Below are 20,823 nucleotides of genomic sequence, written 5' to 3' on the forward strand. Positions count from 1 at the left end.
GTCACTAACTGTTTGATTTTGTACATTTTCCTCACAGTGCTTCGTGTACAGTTTATTTATTATTTCTAGATTATCTGTCAGATACGATGAAACACTAGACTTTATTTTAGTCTGAGGTTTAGTACTTATGTGTAGCTTGATTTGTGAGAAAGTCAACCGGGACAGATTACAACTGTTACTCAGCCTTTTTTTTCCTTCTCTTTCATTTCTTTATGTCTGCAAACAATATTATGCATAAACAAAAATACTCACTTTCATGTTTTTCTTGGTATAAAAATAGTTGAGTGACAGATTTCCATCTGGGTTTTCTGAAACATCTTTCCTGTCTTCCTCCGTTTCCACTGATCTGGTCAGATCACATATTCATGAAGGATCTTACAGTCAGTGTGCTGATCTGACACTTCTGTGATTCATAGTGGAGATAATAGTCTTACGGCCTCAAGCCATCTTAGATCAGTATTTCTGTTCTTAGAGATTTTATGAATATGGGTCATGAACTAAGACTCTACAGCTTTGACAATCCAAACTCTGCTGTTTAACTGCGGGTGTGTTTGCCCTCTCTCCAACTAGAACTGTATGCCTTGCCAATAAAGGAAAAACTCTTCACTCTTTGATGTCTTGTTGTCTGCTTTCCTGAAGAAACTAAATAAAAAATCATGGATAGAAAATAGTAAAGAAGAACAATTCCATTATCCAAGCATACATAGCACCCAGTAACAAAATGTACTTATTTATCACTGATATGAAATAAATATTGATCATGGTTATTACACAGTGTTGATCTCTGAAAAGCTGCAGCCTGCTGATGGGTCAGTCCTTGCACATACTATGCAGCTAAACACTGTGCAAAATCTCATAACTTTATTTTTCTTTTGAATGTATCAGTCAGGCTTATGTGAATGGATGTTACGTATGTATAAAAAGCAAAATAGTCGCTTGCGGTTTGAGTTACAGCACAGTAAGCATTTTGTAGCTTCAAGGAAGAGTCAGAACAAGGCTATGCACAATGTCAATTTTATACTGTCAAACAGTGTGGAATAAGGTGGTAAAGTTTTTAATCATGTTAAAGCTACACACACTCAAAATACTGTGCTTTAGAACAGCTTTAACGTCTTTGTGCTTTACTTGAGTATTTCAATTTAATGCTACTTTATATTTGTCCTCCACTACAATTCAGAGGGAAATCTGTTTTTATGTATTTTTTTTTTATTTATTTATTTTTTTTTAAATCTGTTTTTACTGTACTTTATTTACTTGACACCTGTACTGATTCGGTACTTTGCATTAAGATTAAGATTGTACATACAAAACACACAATGATCTTAATAAATAAATTAACTTAAGAAATTAATTGATTAATGAAATGAAACAAGTGAACTATGATACACGGCTATTAACTTTTTATCCTTACTAATAATCCATCCATCCATAAAACCTCCAAATATTTCATAGAATGTGGGCGGGGATCTCTGCGGCGAATGAGTGCAGCCTCGTCTCTGATTGGTCAAACATCCTGGCAATCATCCTTACCCTCTGTTTGTACCCGCTTATGCCGGGGCTGTCAATCAAGAGACGCACGAGCTACTGCAGGTGCAAAGCTGGGGACGGGCTAGGCGCTGCTGCGAAGCCGAGGATAAAACACACATTTCATGGTAAACCCTGCGCTTATTTGTCATCACAGGGCCGAGTTAAGTCCAACAGCTGCAACAGCTAGCATGTGGATTATCTGTCGCTTGTCATATCCTGGCTTTAGACTCAGAATTCAGTCGTAAATAAGAAGGAGTAACCTTCATTTGACATAGCTGGGATGCCTAGCTAGCTCCTGCTGCCACTTTTAAATACTGGCAACGGTCTGCTGTGTTAGCAATAAAGGTAGCGCTGTTAGCCTAATTACATTCATTTTCAATGGCTAAAAACTGCATTTTAATCCGTATTGCTTTAATCTCTTTAACAATCGTTTGATCGTTATTTGAGCTGGTAAGTAATGTACGAATCGCCCTGTATTGTATTTTTAAGGGTTTTTCCCCTCACTAACGTGAACCAGTCCAATTCAGGCTGCTACATAATTCACTAGCAAGCTAACCCCAGATAAGCTCCGCAATGGATAGGGAATGTGTTTTAGGCCGTTTAAAATGGGAGCATGTTGTGTTCAGACAGAGTATGGGGGAATTAAAGGCGTGTATAGCTTGTCAGTTTTTCTCTAATTTACCACAAGGCAAATTCTGGCCAACCATATGGTCATTCATAATTGGCTGGCTAGCGTAGCGGTCCACGGAGGTTTGCTGCCCTCCTGGATGGAAAAGGATAGTCAGTTTAGCTGATGCTTAGCCTGCTAAGCCCTGGTACTTCCGTCCTCTTATCTTGCGTGAGGCGGAGGTGTGCATTCCTTGTCCGACTAGTATTGTTGATATGACGTGGGGATACTCAAGACTGTGTGGATATTGGTTATATTGACACAGCCTCTTGGCGAAACAGCTGCATCATTTTATTCCCTGATAGCGCTATGAGAGGCCATATGGATTGTAACCTGACCTCACACAGCAGACGATACTTACATTATTTAACCCCTTCACGTGTTAAATTATATACCAAAGACTCTTTTATACTGAAATATGAATTCAGGTGTTTTTTACTCTCGTCTGTCTGAAGAATGATTATGATCTGTATCTTTCTAATGGTACCCTACACAGACGTGCCCCATATTTGTATGTCTGTGTGTGTGTTTCACAGATGCCGCATATGAGTTTCTAACAGTCAGTACACTAAACTTCGTATTTGACATATTTTACAGCTGCCCTCCAACTTTCTGTCTGACAGAAGATGTGGAAATGCTCACATTTGTTACATTAGTTAAACTCTACCCAGTAGTTTGTTTGTTACTGCGCTTTCCTCATGCTTTAACCTAATGCCACAATTATTGTAGTATATGAATGACTTGTGGACTTTTTGTCGTTGTTTCTGTGTGTGTTTAAGATCTCTGTACTTATGCAGTGTTGACATTACTGTATAGCTCAGGCAAAGGATACCCGAATCTGCTGTGTCAGACTAAAAGTAGCCTCAGAGGATGTCTCTAGCTGATATCAGAGGTTTGATCTTATTTACGTCGATGTCAGTAATTTCCCGTCTCAAAGGTTTTTGTGCTTCTCGAGCCTTTTAAAATAATTCAGGATGAATACAGAATTATGCAAACTGTTGACAAAGGGTGTGTCAATCCCTTCATATTCCCTAAACCAGAACAGTGAATTTTTTTATGCAGTTGTACAGATGCAGAATTGTACACAATACAGTACCTCCACAATTTGATGGAATCAAATATAACAGCTCTACTGTACCATTGTATATTTATACAATGTTAAGTTTTAGCATACACTGTCAGAGAGGATTTGATCCAGAAATGAATATTTTTGTGAGTATAGTTTGTGGTGTATTGGGTAACATTGTAAGGTGTTTTTGTTATTTGGTCTAGCTCCTGTAAATAAGAACATGCTGTTGTCCTCAACCAAATTCTTTATGACTGATGAATATATAATCTCAATTCTTGCATAGATGGCGTCTGCAAATGCCACATACGGACAGAAGGAGTCCTCGGACCAAAACTTTGATTACATGTTTAAAATCCTCATCATTGGCAACAGCAGCGTAGGAAAGACATCCTTCCTTTTCCGCTATGCAGACGACTCGTTCACGCCAGCCTTTGTCAGCACAGTGGGCATCGACTTCAAGGTTAAGACCATCTACAGGAACGACAAGAGGATAAAGCTGCAGATATGGGTGAGGAAGTGAACACATACATGCATAGCAAACATACTAAGGTTGTCAGCTACAGATCGTCTAATGGCTCTCAGAGCAGGCTGAGGGGTGGGTAAGTGTGATAAGAAAAATTGTTGCTGGGGAGCCAGTGCATCACGATCACCCTCAAGATTACTTTTCACAGTACTCTGAACTCTGAAGATTTGTGAAAAGCAATTAAAAGCTCACGTTGCTTTGGCTTTTGCTGCTGCTGCTTGTTTTATCAGTGTTCTGCATTCAGCTCTGCTGTCTTGAAGGGTGCTATGTAGAGGCAGACACCAGTGAAGAAGAAAGGGTGTAACAGGTGGAGAGGCCTATGGCTGCATACTTATTTTCCATTACATAACTACTAAAGATGTTGCAATCAGTGTTTTCTCTGTATCTGCTGAAACAGTCCAATCTGATATTCTTATTTCCCGTCATAATACGATGATGTAGTTTACAGTCAGCATAAAATAGGCTTACATTCTTAGTAGAAAAGCAGTTGTGTCTGACAGATGCCTGCACGACTGCTTTCTTTCAGTGGTTACTTTAGTGGTAGAACTGTGGTGTGGAAGAAAAAGGTTTGCACAGGATTCAGACAGTCTCTGTTCATCTCCATGAACAAGCAGGCATATAAAATGTCAGAAAACAGCCATTCCAGTATCTCATAGCTCAAGGTTACTTCTTCAGAATACTTGCAAAACCCAAAGATATTTAGTTCACAGTGATGGAAAACACCAAAAAGCAGCAAATTCTGACATCGGAGATGCTGCAACCAGATCATTTTTGGCATTTTTTACTTGAAAAGCACCCCAAACAATGAGATCAATAATCAAAAAAGTTGCATATTCATTTTTTTCTCCCAAAATCAATTAATCGACAAATTATTTTTAGCTACTTATACTGTAATTCAACAAGCCTGCAAAAAATAGATTTGATTAATCAAAAATAAGGCGAAGTCCTTGCTATCTGCCGACTGTTCTGACAACTAACAAGAATGCCTGTTTTTCAGGCTGCCCCATCACATCTGTGACTGAAGCACGTTCTATTAGCATCGTCATGTACCTCTAATGATTACCAGCTGTTCAACTGGTCTCTCCAGTCCCCGGAATCACATCATCTGCCATGTAATGGGAATATCCTTGAAGTGTACTCAACGACAACCATAAAGCCTGACCCTGGGACCAATTGCTTATTACATGCGACACCAGAGGAATACCTAATGCTCATGGGAGTTTGGCTAAATGTTAAACCTCGACAATCATCAGGAGGCACATGCACATGTCATATATTCTTTGCAGGTGCTGGATGACAGTGGTCCGCTCAGATCTATATGGACATGACAATGTTTAGACCATAACCAGGAAGACAATCCGTTGATGAGTGGAAACATTGTCATGTCTGTGAGTCCATTAGTATGCAGGTGTTTTTTCTTTTATTTCTTTATATCTTTTATGAGTATGTTCAGTTAAAAAAGATGTTTTTTTATGTGTATTTGTGAAGGACACCGCTGGCCAGGAGCGCTACAGGACAATCACCACAGCTTACTACAGGGGAGCCATGGGCTTCATCCTCATGTATGACATCACCAACGAGGAGTCCTTCAATGCCGTTCAAGACTGGTGAGGGACACCTGAGTATGCATGTCTGTGTGCATGAAGGTGGCAAATAACGTTGATTATTTTGGGTAAAAGCTGAGATCGCAATTACTCATTGACTCTCTCTCTCTGTCGTACTTTTTGACAACCCCAAGCACTGGTACCATAAAAGCATGGATAGACACACATCAAAATCCAAGTGGTGGCCAATGACGGCTCACAGTGAGCTGAACTAAACATGCCGTAGCCTTGCTGAGACTGAATTTGGGCTTTTAAGGAGGGGTGAAAGTGCACTGCTGTAAAGGAAATGGGTGTGCTGGATTTATAACACAAGACAAAACAGGAGCCTCATTGCGAAACTCATTGCGGCACAGTACTCATGCTTCTCGATTATTTTGTTTTCATAATCATTGGAAGCCAAAATGGTAATTAAAAATTTTAATAATTGCCCAGTTCCACTGACGAGTAGTCAAGAGAATCAGACAGTTTTCAAAACAAAAAGTCCTTGGGTTAATCCAGTTGTTCCATTTACGTGTTCACTAGTGCAAAGACAGATGAAAGCTGTAATAATGTCTGTTTAAATTGACCTTTTGCTTTGTCAGACTGCATGTTTTTACAAGAACTGGAAAGAAATGTAAGTCAAACATGAATCAGAATGTAACTAAGCAGAGGAGATATTTACATTGCAAAGGTAAGGTTTTAAATTCCAACATCCACCCTTGTTTTTTCACCCAAATTAGTAATTTAGATAATTATGTTAAACTTGACTGGTTTGAAACCTGTCTGGTCACTTGTGTTATTTTACCCTGTTTGCTCTTAAGGAGCTGCTCCTAGTGGCCATTTTCCTATATCTGAAAATGAAGTTGATGATTGAAGTGCTATTGAAACCAATAGGAATGATGCTTGTAAAGAAGACAAAATTTTCTTGTCACATTGGCAAAATTTCAGATGAAGCCTGTGCTAGAAGTCTTCACAGGTCTGCCCAGACACAAGGACCTGGGACCCGAACAGGTTCAGATCCACATTCTATTTGGTCAGTCAGGTCCAGGTTGCATTCTGTTCCATTATTGCAGGTCTGGGGTCTGTTTAATATTATGTGTAATGCCTAAGCCATGATCAGGCTGTGCTGATCATGATGGAGGTGTTGTATGTGTTCTCGTGTGTGTATGTATTGTAACTTACAACACTGTAACATTAGGATGAGAAAGTGCAGGCCAGGAAATAAGATGAAAAATCCACAACTCACACATGATAGAAAAATACCAATGCTAACGTTAGCAGCCACAGCAGTGAACAGACAGGCAAAGTTATCTTTATTATGCTAGATGCAACAAAACTGCAAAGCTGATTCTAAACAAGTCGTGTTTTCTCATCTGTCACTGTGACAGAAAGTGGACTTTTAAACTGAAATAATGGGTGGATTAGTCATGCTGTTTCAGTCAACAAGAGAGGAATAACAGAAAACCTGGACTTGTGTTACCAACTTTCTTGGCAAGGAGGATGGATTATGTGTCACAGCCGGGCACAGAGAGGAAGACTAATAACTTTACAATAAGTAAGACACAAAGTTTTGTAAATTAATGTTAGCTTGTTATTAGCAATCAGCTGTGAAATCAGATCTGATCTGATCTGTGTCTCCCTTCTGGGTTCTGGTCTGACATTTCTTTGTTCTGCATGGATCTGGGTCTGGGTCCCATCTTTCAAGTAATAGATCAGTTTAGTACAGTTACATTTAGTACATGTCTGGGTCCATTTGGGTTCAAGCATGAATTTTTGGACCTGGGAAGACCTCTAGCCTGTGCATCAGTTCTGTTGGAGCATTCTGCCACATTTCTCTGCTTTAGCATCTAAGAAATAAAAGATGCTGACCAGAGTCAGTCAGTCAACATAACTGAACACCATGTGCTGTGTCTGTTAACAGGTCGACCCAGATCAAGACATACTCATGGGACAATGCCCAGGTCCTCTTGGTGGGGAACAAGTGTGATATGGAGGATGAACGAGTGGTGGCTGCAGAGAGGGGCCGGCAGCTGTCAGAACAGCTGGGTAAGTCAGCTGGTCAGACTAGAAGCTGCATGTCATATGTCTGTTTGTTTGTCCCTACTGGTGTTTATCTCCTTCTCCTGGGAGCATTAGTGAAATTAAATATAATCATTAACCATTAAGTTCCTTCAAAGTGGGTGTGATATTATGTATCTAAAGGTCAGTAAATTTCATCCTGTGTTTGGGCAGCATATTGTATGTCGTCGTGAGGAGACTTTTCCACTTGCCACATTTCATAATTTCACCATGTTTGAAACTGATGTTAGAGCAGTTCATGCTGAAGTAGCTGTAAATCAAAGGAAGCTGTGCTAATGAACCATACTAACACGGGTCTGACCTAGCATCACGTGTTAGGTCTGATAATCGCACTTCAGTCTGCAGACACAAAGAGCCAGGTAGCAGTTTTTTTCAACAAGCTAGGTGTTATTTTCTGCTCCTCCTGTTGAAACATGTAACATCAAAAACATGTTTGGGGAGTGATCATTTGTAATTTGACTGTAATTAGACTTGAGCCCAACCCACCAATGAAAGAGGTTTAAGTATGATCTGAAATTATAGATTTAGTTGTTTTCAAAACTTTCTGAATATGTTTCATTCAGACATACTTACACAGATCTGTTATGGAGGGAGAAATGAATGATTTGCCAGTCTGACCGTAGCCTTGATGTGTCCTGATATGATGAGATAAGTGGATTACCGGGATAAGCTATAACCATATCCTCTCTCTGCCTCTGTCACCTCTCCTGGCAGGTTTTGAGTACTTTGAAGCAAGTGCTAAAGACAACATTAACGTGAAGCAGACCTTCGAGCGGCTGGTAGACATCATCTGTGAGAGGATGACTGAGAGTATGGACAGCAACGACCCGACTGTCATTGGCGCTAAACAGGGGCCACAGCTCAACGAGCAGCCTCAGAGGTCCCATCAGGATTGTGCTTGCTAAACATGACCACACACACTTTGTCTGCCGTCCTAAAATCCACACCCCTTTTTATTCAGTTTGTCTCTCACTTTCTTTCTCACGTGCACATACACATAAACACATGCAGTATTACAAACACTGCCATACAGAGACACACAGCCTGGCTGCTTAGATTCTCCACCTCAGTCACTACACCCAGAGCTCTGTCCACATGAGCAGCTCTCCCCAAAGGTTTGGTGTTTTATAACTATCATCTTAAAGTTTTGCTAATTTCAGAAATACAGAGATTATGTGATAGTGCTAAGTCAGAGGGGTGAAGAACATTTAACAGAGGAACAATCCCAAATTGTCTTTATCTTTCTTATTTGTACATGTATACACATGCACAAACACACACACGGACGCACTATACTGTATCTCAGCAGAAATATAAAAGGCCAGTCAAGGCTGTGACTCCATCATTCCTGATTCTTGATTCCTGTAATTGGGTTTTGCTCTAAAAGGCTGTGAAGGAGGAATGTTGGAGGGATCCTTCAACCGCAGCTCCCTCTCAGCACTAAGGCCTCGAACCTAAATGGATACAAGTCATTTGTTTAGTCGCATTGGAAATATGTGTTTGTTGCTGTGAATAGAGTTGCTGTTTTGTTTTGTTGTTTGTTTTTTTTTAAGTTTTTGAGTTGGTTGGGTGTGGCTTTGACCATGTGAAATCACCAGTCCTTCCCAGTGTTGTGATTGAGTTTCTACAGGTAGTTTTGGTCCAAGTTTGTTATCCAAGCAGTCATTTGAAAGTTTGTTTTTCTTGTAATTTTAGCAATGAATAGCAAAAGTCATGCATATCAGTCTGCTAGTCGGTATATCATTATTATTCATTTTTGGCCCTCCCTCCCTTTTTTTTTTTTTTTTTTTTTTTCAGTTTCTCGTAGTGAACTTGCATGGTGATGTCAGAGCTGCATAACCTCTGGAGGTTGCTCGAATTTAGATTCTTGGCCTTTTTTGTTGTTGTTTTTTTGTTACTATTTTTTAAGACCTACAACAGACTAAAGGGATAGGGGATATCTTTGACCACATGGAGAAGAGTGTAAAAATGTTTAAAGTCTAAAGATATCATTTTAAAATGCATATATAATATATACACATATATTATTCACATATTATACGATAAAAATGATTTAGGATGTTGGATTCCTGCCTGTGTTTTAGTGAGAGGTGCATGTTGTTGATGTTTTTAACCAATTCTGGTTGACTGGATGGTTATTTGTATGAGCTGTTGTCTGAATTGAAAATCCATCCGTCCTACAGTTTCAGTACTTGGAGGTACCAAATGGGGCTAAAGGTTTCACATGTGACCCCTTCTCTTTTGTATTAGCTTTCATTCACTGCATACAATGTGCAACATGCACTCACTGGAAAGGCATGTGATTCAGTGTGTACACTGGCATACCACAGATCTCCATCAGCTTTAAGATAGTCTCTAATGTCATGGTAGACTCTAGTTTCATCTTTGGGTAGAACATGATGTTTTCAAGCATGTTACATGTCAAATTCTGAGTTTCTCTCTCTGATGCTAAGGTTAGTCATTTGTCTGCTTGTGTATACAGTACAAAACCTGTATGTCATGCATTCACAGATGAGCTGAGGCATGCTGAAAAAAGTCAATACCTAAGTTGTTTCAAAATATAACTTTATTTATTTTGTATTACTTTTAACTTAATTTATTTTTGACATAATGTTTTTCCTAGATTATGCATTGCAATCTGCACTCTGTTTTTAAAGAGATGTTCAATAGTATTCAATTGCTTTAAACTCTCCCAGCTTTTAAATGAAAAATGTGTTTGTGTTTACAGCGACTCTAAAGCTTAAAATGCTTCCTCAAGGGGAAAGTTAAACATTCCAGTGTGAGAATTTCTTATCATGTCAACGCAGCTTTGCTGGGAAGTTTGTTTGTCTTTTGATATCAGTTATGTATCTTTTAAGACTCGCTAGTGTAAAAGCAGACTGTTCTCACAGAGCAATAGCCGTTCTCTCTCCCCAAACCCAAATATCAGCAACATACAGCTCTGCTGATGGTTTGTAATACATGTGCTGTACGTGGTTGTGTGAATGTACAGTTTGTATGAAGGCAGTCTTAATAATTGCTTTCCAAAGAGGTCTCAACCATAAATTTAGAGCCGAAAACAGCGCTTTTTCCTGTTAACATTCATTAGAGAAACTTGTCCGGTAGTGTTTTCCTGCTCTGTGCAGATGGTTCAGAAGGGAAAATGTTTTGGGAAGTAAACTGAATACTATGAACACGTCATTAAAATAGTGATTCTTACTGCATTGGTTCACTTTTGACTTGATTTTTGTTACTTTATTTATCGTGTTTTGCTACAGCTGTAAACTTTGCCAGTTACTTAGGAACATATTATCGATCCTGATCGTCTCTCCTCCTCCTCTTCCTCCCTCCCGTCATAAATTACCCTTGTAAATAGAAGTTTTCTGACCGTCAGATATTAGTTGTGTGAATTGTGCTGTAATTCTGTAATGTCAGATTTGCTAAAATGAGGAATCAATAAACAAAATCTTAAAGCTGTAGCTTTGTTTTTCTCTGCTATTATTCCCAGCGGTCAGTGATTTACAAGAAGTGCACGTTTGATGTTTGAGAAATGGTTGAAGTTTTATTGTGCCCAGCAGAGGGCATAATGCTGCAATAATGTCTTGTTTTGTACCCTCAGAGTTGTTTGACCATCTATGGCTTGGTTCAGCCTCCCTACTGCACTTAATACAACATTCACAGTGTCAGCTGTGTAAGAGGCAATACATGTAAAGGTGTGCATGTATGTAGTATTCTCACAAATGTTCATTTTAGCAAAGCAAGCAGAGCCTGGTAAGGAACAAAACACAGGAGCAGTTAATAATGTAGTGAATTTAATAAATGTCAGGTAGAGACTTGAAAGTCCATTACACATGGATACATAGGGTTCAGCACGTACACATACATTCATGGAAGTGGCGGCTGAAGAGCTACACAGCAGCCACCACAATGAAAAATACAATGGTTACTGTACACAAAGCGACAAGACATGCAGTGTTCAATTTTGCAAAAAAAAAAAAAAGTAAGACCATATGTAAAATAAGAAATGTTTCAGTAAATAAAATATATATTTGTCATTAAGTGCTTGTAAACAAGTAAGGCATTATATTACATGGTGGATGACAGCACTTGGTGACACCCTGGGGTTTGGTTGCACTCTTGTTGAGATTGTCCAGCTTACACACACAGATAAACGCTATCCTTCACCAGCCCGCTGGATAGCAGTTTGCTACATGGCTTCCCAGAAAAAATCAGGGCAACAAATCAAGTCTGCACAACACTGCCAAATTTCCATGAATCAGAAGAGGCTGCGGCCCTCACCTGCTGCTGGTTAACCTGCCACTGTCCAGCTGTCATCAAGGCCTGTTCATCTCTACACAGACAGCACATGTCTGTTTCGAGTCCCAGCTGCAGGCTTTATCTGGAGGGTGCATTTACAATGGCCTCATATCAAGTCTCTGATAAGGACTTAAGGTTACAAAAGGCATATGTTCCTCATAATACAGCCCTGTATCTGCAGAGCATATTAGAGCTGTAAAAACATCCATAAAGAGCACCATTTCTGATTTAGTAAGCCTGGACCTGGTTTGGTAAAAGCTGGCATCCGCTGCTGACGTGGTTCATCACCTTCTGTTTCAGCTGGGCCACCTGCTCCCTGAGGACGCTGGCCGTGGATGCCAGCTCGGTGTTCTGCGTTTTCAGGCTCTTGACCTTGTCCTCCAGCCGTGATATCCTCTCCAGTTTTCTTTTGCGGCATTTGGAGGCGGCTATCCTGTTCCGCAGCTTTTTCCTCTCCGCCTTGATGCGCTCCTGGTTGTCCATATCAATGGGAGACAGAGGGGGGCTTTCTCCGAAGCTCTGCATGTCTGGTACCGTCTGAGGCTCGTCCTTAACCAAACCGTGTGTCACACCGGAAGACTGGAGCCGCGACAGAGCCGCCGCGGCGGCCGCCTGCTGCTGCGCGCTGCTCAGATGCGACGGAGGCGGCGGGAAGGGGATTGTGTCCGTGGAGTAGTTGATGGTGGTGGCTCCGAGCGGACTGGCCGTGTACCCGTTCAAAGTAGTGTATACAGGAAGGTCTGGTGTTTGGAGCCCGGCGGAGCCGACCGCGTTGGACGATCCGAGGAGCTCCAGCCTCTCCACGGAGACGCAGCCCGCCTCGCTCAGCTGATTCTGCTTGTGAAGGTCCTCCAGTGCTTTGACGAAACCTTCCGCGAACTCCTGCTCGTCGCTGGCTGACTTCGGGTAGAGGAACTGGGAGGTCGTGTTGGTGGCGGTGACCAGGCCGTTTGACTGGATAATAAGGCGCTCCAGGTCCGGAGAGGTTAGTTTCAAGAGTCCCAAGTCTGGGGAGTTGAGAAGTCCGTCTGTGTCTCGGAGCGGGTTTGCTTTGAGCTCGGAGTTCTGGTCGTCCAGGTTCAGGTTAATGTCCTTCTTCATCATCGTGCTCTGGGAATAGATGCTGGAGCCCCTCGGAGTATTGACCACGGTGCCTGGGTAAAGGGTTGTTTCCATTCTACACCCTCACATGAGGGAGTGCTGAGCGTTACGCATTAACGATTGTTGAGCAGTCACATCCAAACATGAGGAAATCAGCTGATCCTTATTTCTATGTGATCCCGCTTCCTTGTCCCCCTCCTGTGTGTCAGTCACTCTGTCAGTCGACCACTCGAGCTGTTGCGCCTGAGGGGCTCTGATGTGTCTCTGCTGCGCGCCGATGATATTGTCTTTTCCCGATGGCACGACTGCTATGCGCAGAGCCAGACCTCGCTCGCTTTCTAGCCCTAAAAATTCCATTATGTCACTCCAGAGCGCGGAGATTGGCCCAAAATGACGTTGGTTTCCGGTTCAATTTGAATAAGGGGCCGAGCCGGTCTTTATTGCCATGGAGACTTTAAGTAAACTACAAACAGTGCAATGCATTGTGGTTTGATGTCATAGCATAAAAAAGCTCAGGGTCGCCAAAAGAGAGCAGAGACTGGGCGGGGAAGGTGTAAGAGGCGGAGGCCAAGGGAAGGAAGAACAGAGGAGCAGGCCTAACAGAAAATATTCCTTCAACGCAGACTGAGGCTGTTTGAAAAGACTTCAAGAACAGAAGAGTCAGCTTTAGATAAACATAGATTTCAGTCTTCATAAGTATGAACATGCAAGTTATACTGTAAGCTTGTACTGCTCCACGAGACTCTATAGGATCCCTGCTATTCTCAGACTGGAATAGAACACAATAAGGATTAAATAGATTCCTAATTCGGTTTTAAAGTATTCAAGTTCAGACTGAATTCATATTTAATTCCAGTCCATCCGAGGTGCCAACACCTCTTGTTCCACCTCTTTAAGGAGCAGTGGGCATTCAACCCTCACACACGAGAGAGAGAGAGAGTTGAAATGAGGTGCTACAGCGTGCTCTCAAAGTGTTTTTAGGGAAATTGAGCATGAACTAGAAAAGGGAAGGAAACAGTGACAGTAGAACGAGGAAACCATGTGTTTTGGGGAAAGGTTAACATAATGTCCATCAAGCATGTTGTCGTGGCTTTAATGGCTGTGGCGGGTGGATCTTGAGCCATCCTCAGTTTTTTTATACGTACTTGTTCCAAAATAGGTGCACAGATTTTAATAATCATAACAACGGACCACAAAGCTGTTCCAATGACAGGTATTTAAACATATTTATTCATCTGAACAAAATGAAGAATAAATTGTTAATATTCATGCAACAGACTAGGAACGAGATGCAGGATGCAAGAGCATACACATGTTTGCCCACTATTTAAATGTCAGGTAGAATCGAAATGAAGCCATTGATGAGAAAACATAGATCAGAATAGAATAGAATGGAACATTAGAATAGAATAAGATCTAATCTTATAGAATAGAATAGAGCATTATAGAACCAAATGAAATAGAACAGAACATTGTACAAAGAATACAGCATTATAGATTGGAACAGAAAAGAGTTCAAAGTGGAGAACTAGAAAGCATGATAGAATAGAATAGAGCATTGTAGAACAGAATAGAGTAGAACAGAATATTATATATAGAATAGTGCATAGTGGAATAGAACAGAACAATGTTATATATAGAATAGAGCATTATCAAATGCAACAGAAAAGAGTAGATTAGAACTAGAAACCATTGTCAAATAGAATAGAATTGAAAAATACAATAGGGCATAACCAACTATAAAATAGGACAATATAGAATAGAATATATGTAGAATAGAGTATTTTAGAATAGAACAGTAAAGAGAAGATGAAGTAGAACATTGTAGAACATAATAGAACAGAAAAGAATAGGATGAAGCCGAACATTAGAAGATTGTTAAATAGAATAGACCATTTTTGAACAGAACAGAATAGAACAGAAAATAGAATAGAGCATTATGGAAGAGAATAGAACAAAAAAAATCAAATAAAGGAGAACATTACGGAATATAATAGAACATTATAAAATAGAGCATAAAAGAATAGAGGATAACATAATAGAATAAAAGGGAAGTATAGAATAGAATGTAAAAGAGACTAACACAGTATACTGTACATCCAGTGTAGGCTACAGGATATAAGGCATTGAATCTGGCCCTGTGGTGGAAACTACAGCAGAATATTGTTATTCTGCCCATACACAGCAAGGACGTCAGCAGACCGTCTGCCTCAGAACCACGGAGCAGAGAGGGCATCACTTGTTTCCATGGCAACACTGACATAGCAAGTGACGCAGGCGAGATGGAGAGAGAGAGAGGTGAATGGGTTGAGGGACAAGACGAGGTTGTTAGCAACTGCAGTGCAGGTTGTGTAGGTGTTAGGAGGAGGTATTATAGTTTGTGTGTGTGTGTTTGTGTGTGTGCCTGTAAGTATGCGTGCGTGTGTGATGTGATTCAGAGGCACAAATCAATGTTGATTCTCTTAACTGTAGAGGCACCGCCATGAATGAGAGAAAGAAAAAAAAAACAAATCTCCACCCTATGGAGAGCATATTATCTTCAGTATGCCAGCTCGGAGCCACATAGGGTGCAGTGTCCAGAATGTGTGAGTCATTTCGCAACCCAAGGGTGTGGACCGCAGAGTGCACCGAGAATGAAAAAAAAAAGAGCTGTTTCTGTAAGGCGATATTAGATTAGCTCTGCCTTCATGACAACAAACTGGGGGGGAAAAAGGGCTGTCCTCTAAACTCAGGTAATGGAGTGTGTCAGAGGTTGTGCAAGCTTTTAATTTCTCCTCCCTCAGCCAGAGAAATGTCCTTTGATTTTAACTCTCTTGGGAGAAGCAAACAGGGCACGCATGTTCAGGAACGCCCTGTGTCACACTCACGCCGTTACAGTGCATACATTCACACCTGGGAGCTGCCCAGTAAAACCACCGAGCAGCTCCACTGGACCAGCTGGTTGGGGGTTACGTGATCGTTATGGGCTGCCTCAACGGTTCTTGTTGATGGAGGGGAGGTTGTTTTTTTACTTGCTTTAGCCGCTCACTCATGAGACAGCTCTCCTAAGCTTTAATCTGTGATGCAGTGCAGATGCTTGGGTTTCATTTTCAGCCCACATGTGGTTTGAATTACATTCTATTGCATTAAGACACTCGGATTAAAAGGATCAGTTTTCATTCTCTTCTGTCCGCTTTCCAAAACCGTCCTGTGGTGCAAGGTGAAAAAATGCAAATTCCTCTTTTGTTCAGTTTTTTTTAATTATTTCTTAGTGCTGATTTAAATGCCTTATTATGGGATGAAGTGTGGTGAGGGATGCATGCCCATACAGTAGATGGCAGTATGGCCCATCCAGACTTGTTTGTCATTTCCTTTCAGCTCTGAGCCAGAAGAAGACAGCAGCAAGCGTAGACAATCCTGGAATTCTTGTTTGGGATATTTGATCCCTTTATTATAGATCTATGACAATTCCTGTCATAACAACCGAGGATAATGGCCAATAAGAAGAAAGTAATAGTGACAGGTGAGAGCTTTTAATTGGTCAGAAGAATGGAGAGAGACAGCTGTGTCTTAAATGATTTCTTCATGTCACTACAGGGCTGTAGCAGGTCATAGAGTTTTCCACTTGTGCCTGAGCTGCACAGTTGATCTAGTTTAAAATGTGTAGTGGTTGGTATATTTTGAATATAAATATGTGATGACACTGCTTACAGAAATAATGGCCTGCAGACTCAATGTTGCTGTCAGGAGAGACAGGTTTTTTTTGCTGGTTTTGCATCAGAAGGAGACTGAATGAGACTAAATTTCATTGGTTTTGCAAAAGAACTCCTTAACTGCTCAACTGCAAGGAGGACAGCTTTCTGTGTCTCTACTGAGTATCATGTGCTACCACCACAATTAATGTTTAACCTGATGCAACCTTTAGACTTTGAATTAAGAGTCCTTTTTATCACTTCTCTCCATGTCAGATAAGCATCCTGGATTACTTTTTTATTTACTTTGCCGCACTGTGTTGTATTGCTGCAGTGAAGAATCCTGCTTGACATTCTTTTCTCTGCAGGTTTTGAGCCTTTTGGTGAGCATGCAGTGAACTCTAGCTGGGTGGCAGTACAGGTAATCAGTGATCCATTTTTAACTAAGGTGCCAGTTAAGGTCTTTTGGCGTTGCCTAAATAAGGCATTTAAATAGGAATGTGCATTTCAGAATTTCCCTTTTAAGTGGGTTTATGCACTATGCACTTAAAGAGAAATGTTTTTCCTTGCCTGATTAAGGGGCTGTCATTTCATTCATTGTTTACTGTTGACATTTAAAGCTATTTAAGTCTGCGATTAAGGTGTATGAGTGTTTTCTATGTTCACAGGAGCTGGAGCGATTAGGGCTGGGTGAAGCAGTAGACCTTCATGTGTGTGAGGTGCCTGTTGAATACCAGGCTGTTCAGAACCTACTGCCATCTTTGTGGAAAGAACACCAGCCACAGGTATTCAAGGAAGCACACAATACTGAATGTAAAAACATATATTTACATCACACTGTACATGAAATGCTGCTAAAATCCGTCAGTCAGTCCAAACTATCTGTCATTTGGGGTCCTGTGAGCAGTTAGTGGTCCACGTGGGTGTTTCTGGGTTAGCCACCACTGTCACTCTGGAGCAGTGCGGCCACAACGAGGGTTACAAATGCCTGGACAACTGCAACTTCTGCCCAGCTTCCCAGTGTTGCATGGAAAACGGCCCCAACTGCATACAGTCAGTCCTGGACATGGACACAGTCTGCAAAAGGGTCAACGACTCTGACCTCGGGGTCACTCTTTCTGTATCTAAGGATGCTGGAAGGTAAGAGATGTTATTTACACGCTAAAAGCACAGGTGTTACTGATATCATGAACATTGGCTCCATTCAGCATCCACCATACTAGCACCCTGAAAGTGAAGCAGCTAAATGGAATTCAGCTCCATTGATTTTATTATTTACACCTGTGCTTTTCCTACAGTCACATCTCAACATGAAAACCTCTCTATCTCAACAGAAATCCAGAAAGAAAATGCAGTAAATAAAATGTAAATCGATCATGTCTGTCAGTGGTGAGAAATCAAATGATCAGTAATCAATGATCAGTCATTTGATCGTGATTTATCACTTGCCAGTGTTATTTTGTATACAAGAAAGTATCTTATTCTAATGCAGTATATGATACCATGATTCCCCACAATCAGCCGACTAAACATCACATAGTCTGTTTATTATGTATCAAAGATAGAATATGTGCATTGCCATCTGTTTTTTGGTCTGTGGAGTTTAACTAAAATTTCCCTCTACGTCTTCCACTTATAAATATCCATGACCACACTTACTAGTGAGCAAAATATTCCTCTTTTTCACTGAATATATGCAAATCCTCATAATAATTAAGTTTGTTTTATTATTGAACACATCCTAAAATGTCTTAACAGCCGTTTGCACCTGCTGCTTTACAGAGTTGATGCACGGATTCGTTTGAACTCTAACTGCCTTGTTTTCTGAGGGTCTCTTGTCGGTTTGGTAAAGCAGAAATGCGATGATGCAAACTTTACACGACCTAACGTTCATCCTTTGGCTCCCTGGCAGGTATCTCTGCGACTACACCTACTACTCCTCTCTGCACCTAGGGCAGGGTCGCTCTGCCTTCATCCACGTGCCTCCACTTGGGAAACCCTACAGCAGCCAGGACCTGGGTAGAGCTCTGCAGGCCACCGTGCAGGAGATGCTGAAACTGCTGGAACTGGATCACAAACACAACGAGCGCTGCGATCACAACCATGAGCAGCAGCATGACCACTAATGACTCACGACCTCAGCAGACTCAGAGTAAATTCTCCAAAATGGACCACAGGTTTTACCACAAGGCTTCATCAGTGTGACTCCTGAGGTAGCTGTGTGGCTCAAAACATTAAAAAACCTATAGTGCAGGCAGTGATGACTCAAGATAGTCAACCATTAGCTCCAGAAATGAATGGCATGAATTTCACATTTGCTGTAAGAAACAGGAACTCATGTCTAAATTTGGTGCTTTTAACTGTAACATCAGTGTCACGGTTTGTATCTTAAAAATCCTGAAGGTTTAAGACGTTTAACTACAGCGTCTTATTATAGACCAGGTCTTGGTCTTTGCATGTGTGGGTTTGAGTGAGCGTGCAGGAGTGGTGGGCATCAGTAAGTGTAAGTCGTGTCTCTACTGTCCTTCCTCTGGTCTTCCATAAGAAGACAGATGTCAACTCAGCAACAATTATGGACATATTGACATTGTATAATGTGAAAAGGGGAATCTGTGTGAGTATAGAACATAGAATCAGTAGTTCTAACAAGGTAATAGCTGAAACTACCAGTTACATGTGGTGATGCACGGTGGGAACGTTTACAGTTACACTAACTTTAGCATTAGATTCACTTTTTAACCTGTTAGCCTGTCCTCTCACTGCTTTGAATTATGATGCCATGGACTTTAAAATAACAGGAACCTGAAGATTCACACTTGCAATGATTTGTTCATCTCAGGGAACATATTGCACATGCAATCACTATGAAGTCATGTGATAAACCCACTGTGTCTGTCCTATGTATGTAATGCAGCTGTTATTTTTTATTCCTTCTCTGTCACCCTTCGAGTGTTCATATGTGAAATAGGCATGCAAATGTTATTCTACTTTGTGTGTCATGCAGAGAACCATACACAAATATCTTACATGTCAGCTTTCATCCATCACAGCATTTCATAACCTGTGATCACAAAGTGACATTAAAAGAGAGTTTTGTGACTCAGAGTTTGAAAAGTTGGTATTGCCCTTGGAAGTTGAGTCTGAATTCAGTCATTTGGCTTTCTAACTAAATGGCAGTAACAAGATGGGCAAGCAGAATAAATAAAATATTAAGGTGATTTCAGATAGATTACGACCAATGATAAGATGCTGAGAGGTTTGAGATGTTGAACAATCTGCTGGTAATCTTCTTAGTAAACTACTCCCTGCTTTCTTCCAGTGAATTCCATAATGGTTTATTAACCTACAGATTCCTTTGGTAGAGGGTGCGTTACATTAGCACAGGGTGTAGTACATCGTGGTTAAACAGACCTGCTGAACTTGTTCAGGCCTGACAGAGTGAAAGGATCAGGATGTTACTCGAACATTAAAAAGGTATTAAAGTCTGCTTGAGTCAGTATCAAGGACCGTATTTATGTAATCTCTCAAAGTAGGAAATAGGTCCTGACTGGTCCAAAACTCTCACACCGACGCATTTTTATTCCCACTATTTGGCAAAGGAGTAAAAGTGTTATATCACATCTCTTAACCTTGGAAAGTACCAGGACTTAGGAGAGTCTCAGAGCTGTCCTAACCTGTTAGGAGTTCTGAGCAGGTGGGAAGGGAAGACAATGTTCCACTTGTGGGCATAAAATCCAACTTTTGACTTAAAAATAAAAATATTCCTCACAGGTACTGACTGAGTTTAAGAATCAGCTAAATCATCAAAAGTGATCTAAAAACTGGCCACTGTGGTTGAATCTAAAGGTCTACATACTTCTTCTAAAGAAATTATTTTAATTACATAATATTCAGAATGGTTCGGGCGGTGCAGAGCTGGATGAGGGTATGATGTATGGCAGATATAATAGATGTTGTTAGGCTTTTTTCAGGGGGCCAACATTTCTACTGAATCTCCCAAACATATAAGGAAGTATTTTAATGCCATGATCACTAACACCCTGGCTGTATTAGACTCATACAGCCCTATAAAGCATATTTACACTGATTTCTTCCTCTTATAGGTACAAAGAGAAAATTTGTACTGTCTAAAATTCCTTTCATTGCTTTATTTTTATGTGTTACCACACAGTGGCATGATTTATTGGTGAATGTGTACTGGATTATCTTGCATATTTATTATGATGTGTATTAATAATATATGCCATTTTATTCTATTTTTAGCATGCCTTTTATTAACATCTGGCCAGAGACAATTTATGAAAATT

The 20,823-nt window shown here is 40.7% G+C and overlaps 3 protein-coding genes across 3 annotated transcripts; 2 read left to right on the forward strand and 1 right to left on the reverse strand.

Annotated features, from left to right (window-relative positions):
• The first annotated feature begins 1,577 nt into the window (after positions 1-1,577).
• LOC121614496 (ras-related protein Rab-3A-like) lies at positions 1,578-9,209 on the forward strand. The gene is made up of 5 exons (XM_041948375.1): positions 1,578-1,652; positions 3,547-3,771; positions 5,275-5,393; positions 7,291-7,415; positions 8,163-9,209. The coding sequence occupies exons 1-5, from the start codon at positions 1,650-1,652 to the stop codon at positions 8,351-8,353; spliced, it is 663 nt and encodes a 220-aa protein (XP_041804309.1). The 5' UTR covers positions 1,578-1,649; the 3' UTR covers positions 8,354-9,209.
• A 2,013-nt stretch (positions 9,210-11,222) lies between these two features.
• Positions 11,223-13,176, reverse strand: LOC121615228 (transcription factor jun-D-like). Its single transcript, XM_041949491.1, has one exon. The coding sequence runs from the start codon at positions 12,918-12,920 to the stop codon at positions 11,973-11,975; it is 948 nt and encodes a 315-aa protein (XP_041805425.1). The 5' UTR covers positions 12,921-13,176; the 3' UTR covers positions 11,223-11,972.
• Positions 13,177-16,212: 3,036 nt separating this feature from the next.
• Positions 16,213-20,674, forward strand: LOC121615229 (pyroglutamyl-peptidase 1-like). The gene is made up of 5 exons (XM_041949492.1): positions 16,213-16,347; positions 16,885-16,937; positions 17,185-17,301; positions 17,424-17,656; positions 18,429-20,674. The coding sequence occupies exons 1-5, from the start codon at positions 16,317-16,319 to the stop codon at positions 18,640-18,642; spliced, it is 648 nt and encodes a 215-aa protein (XP_041805426.1). The 5' UTR covers positions 16,213-16,316; the 3' UTR covers positions 18,643-20,674.
• The last annotated feature ends 149 nt before the right edge of the window (positions 20,675-20,823 follow it).

The sequence above is a fragment of the Chelmon rostratus genome, chromosome 12 (genome assembly GCF_017976325.1).
Source record: "Chelmon rostratus isolate fCheRos1 chromosome 12, fCheRos1.pri, whole genome shotgun sequence".
NCBI classification, from domain to species: domain Eukaryota; kingdom Metazoa; phylum Chordata; class Actinopteri; order Chaetodontiformes; family Chaetodontidae; genus Chelmon; species Chelmon rostratus.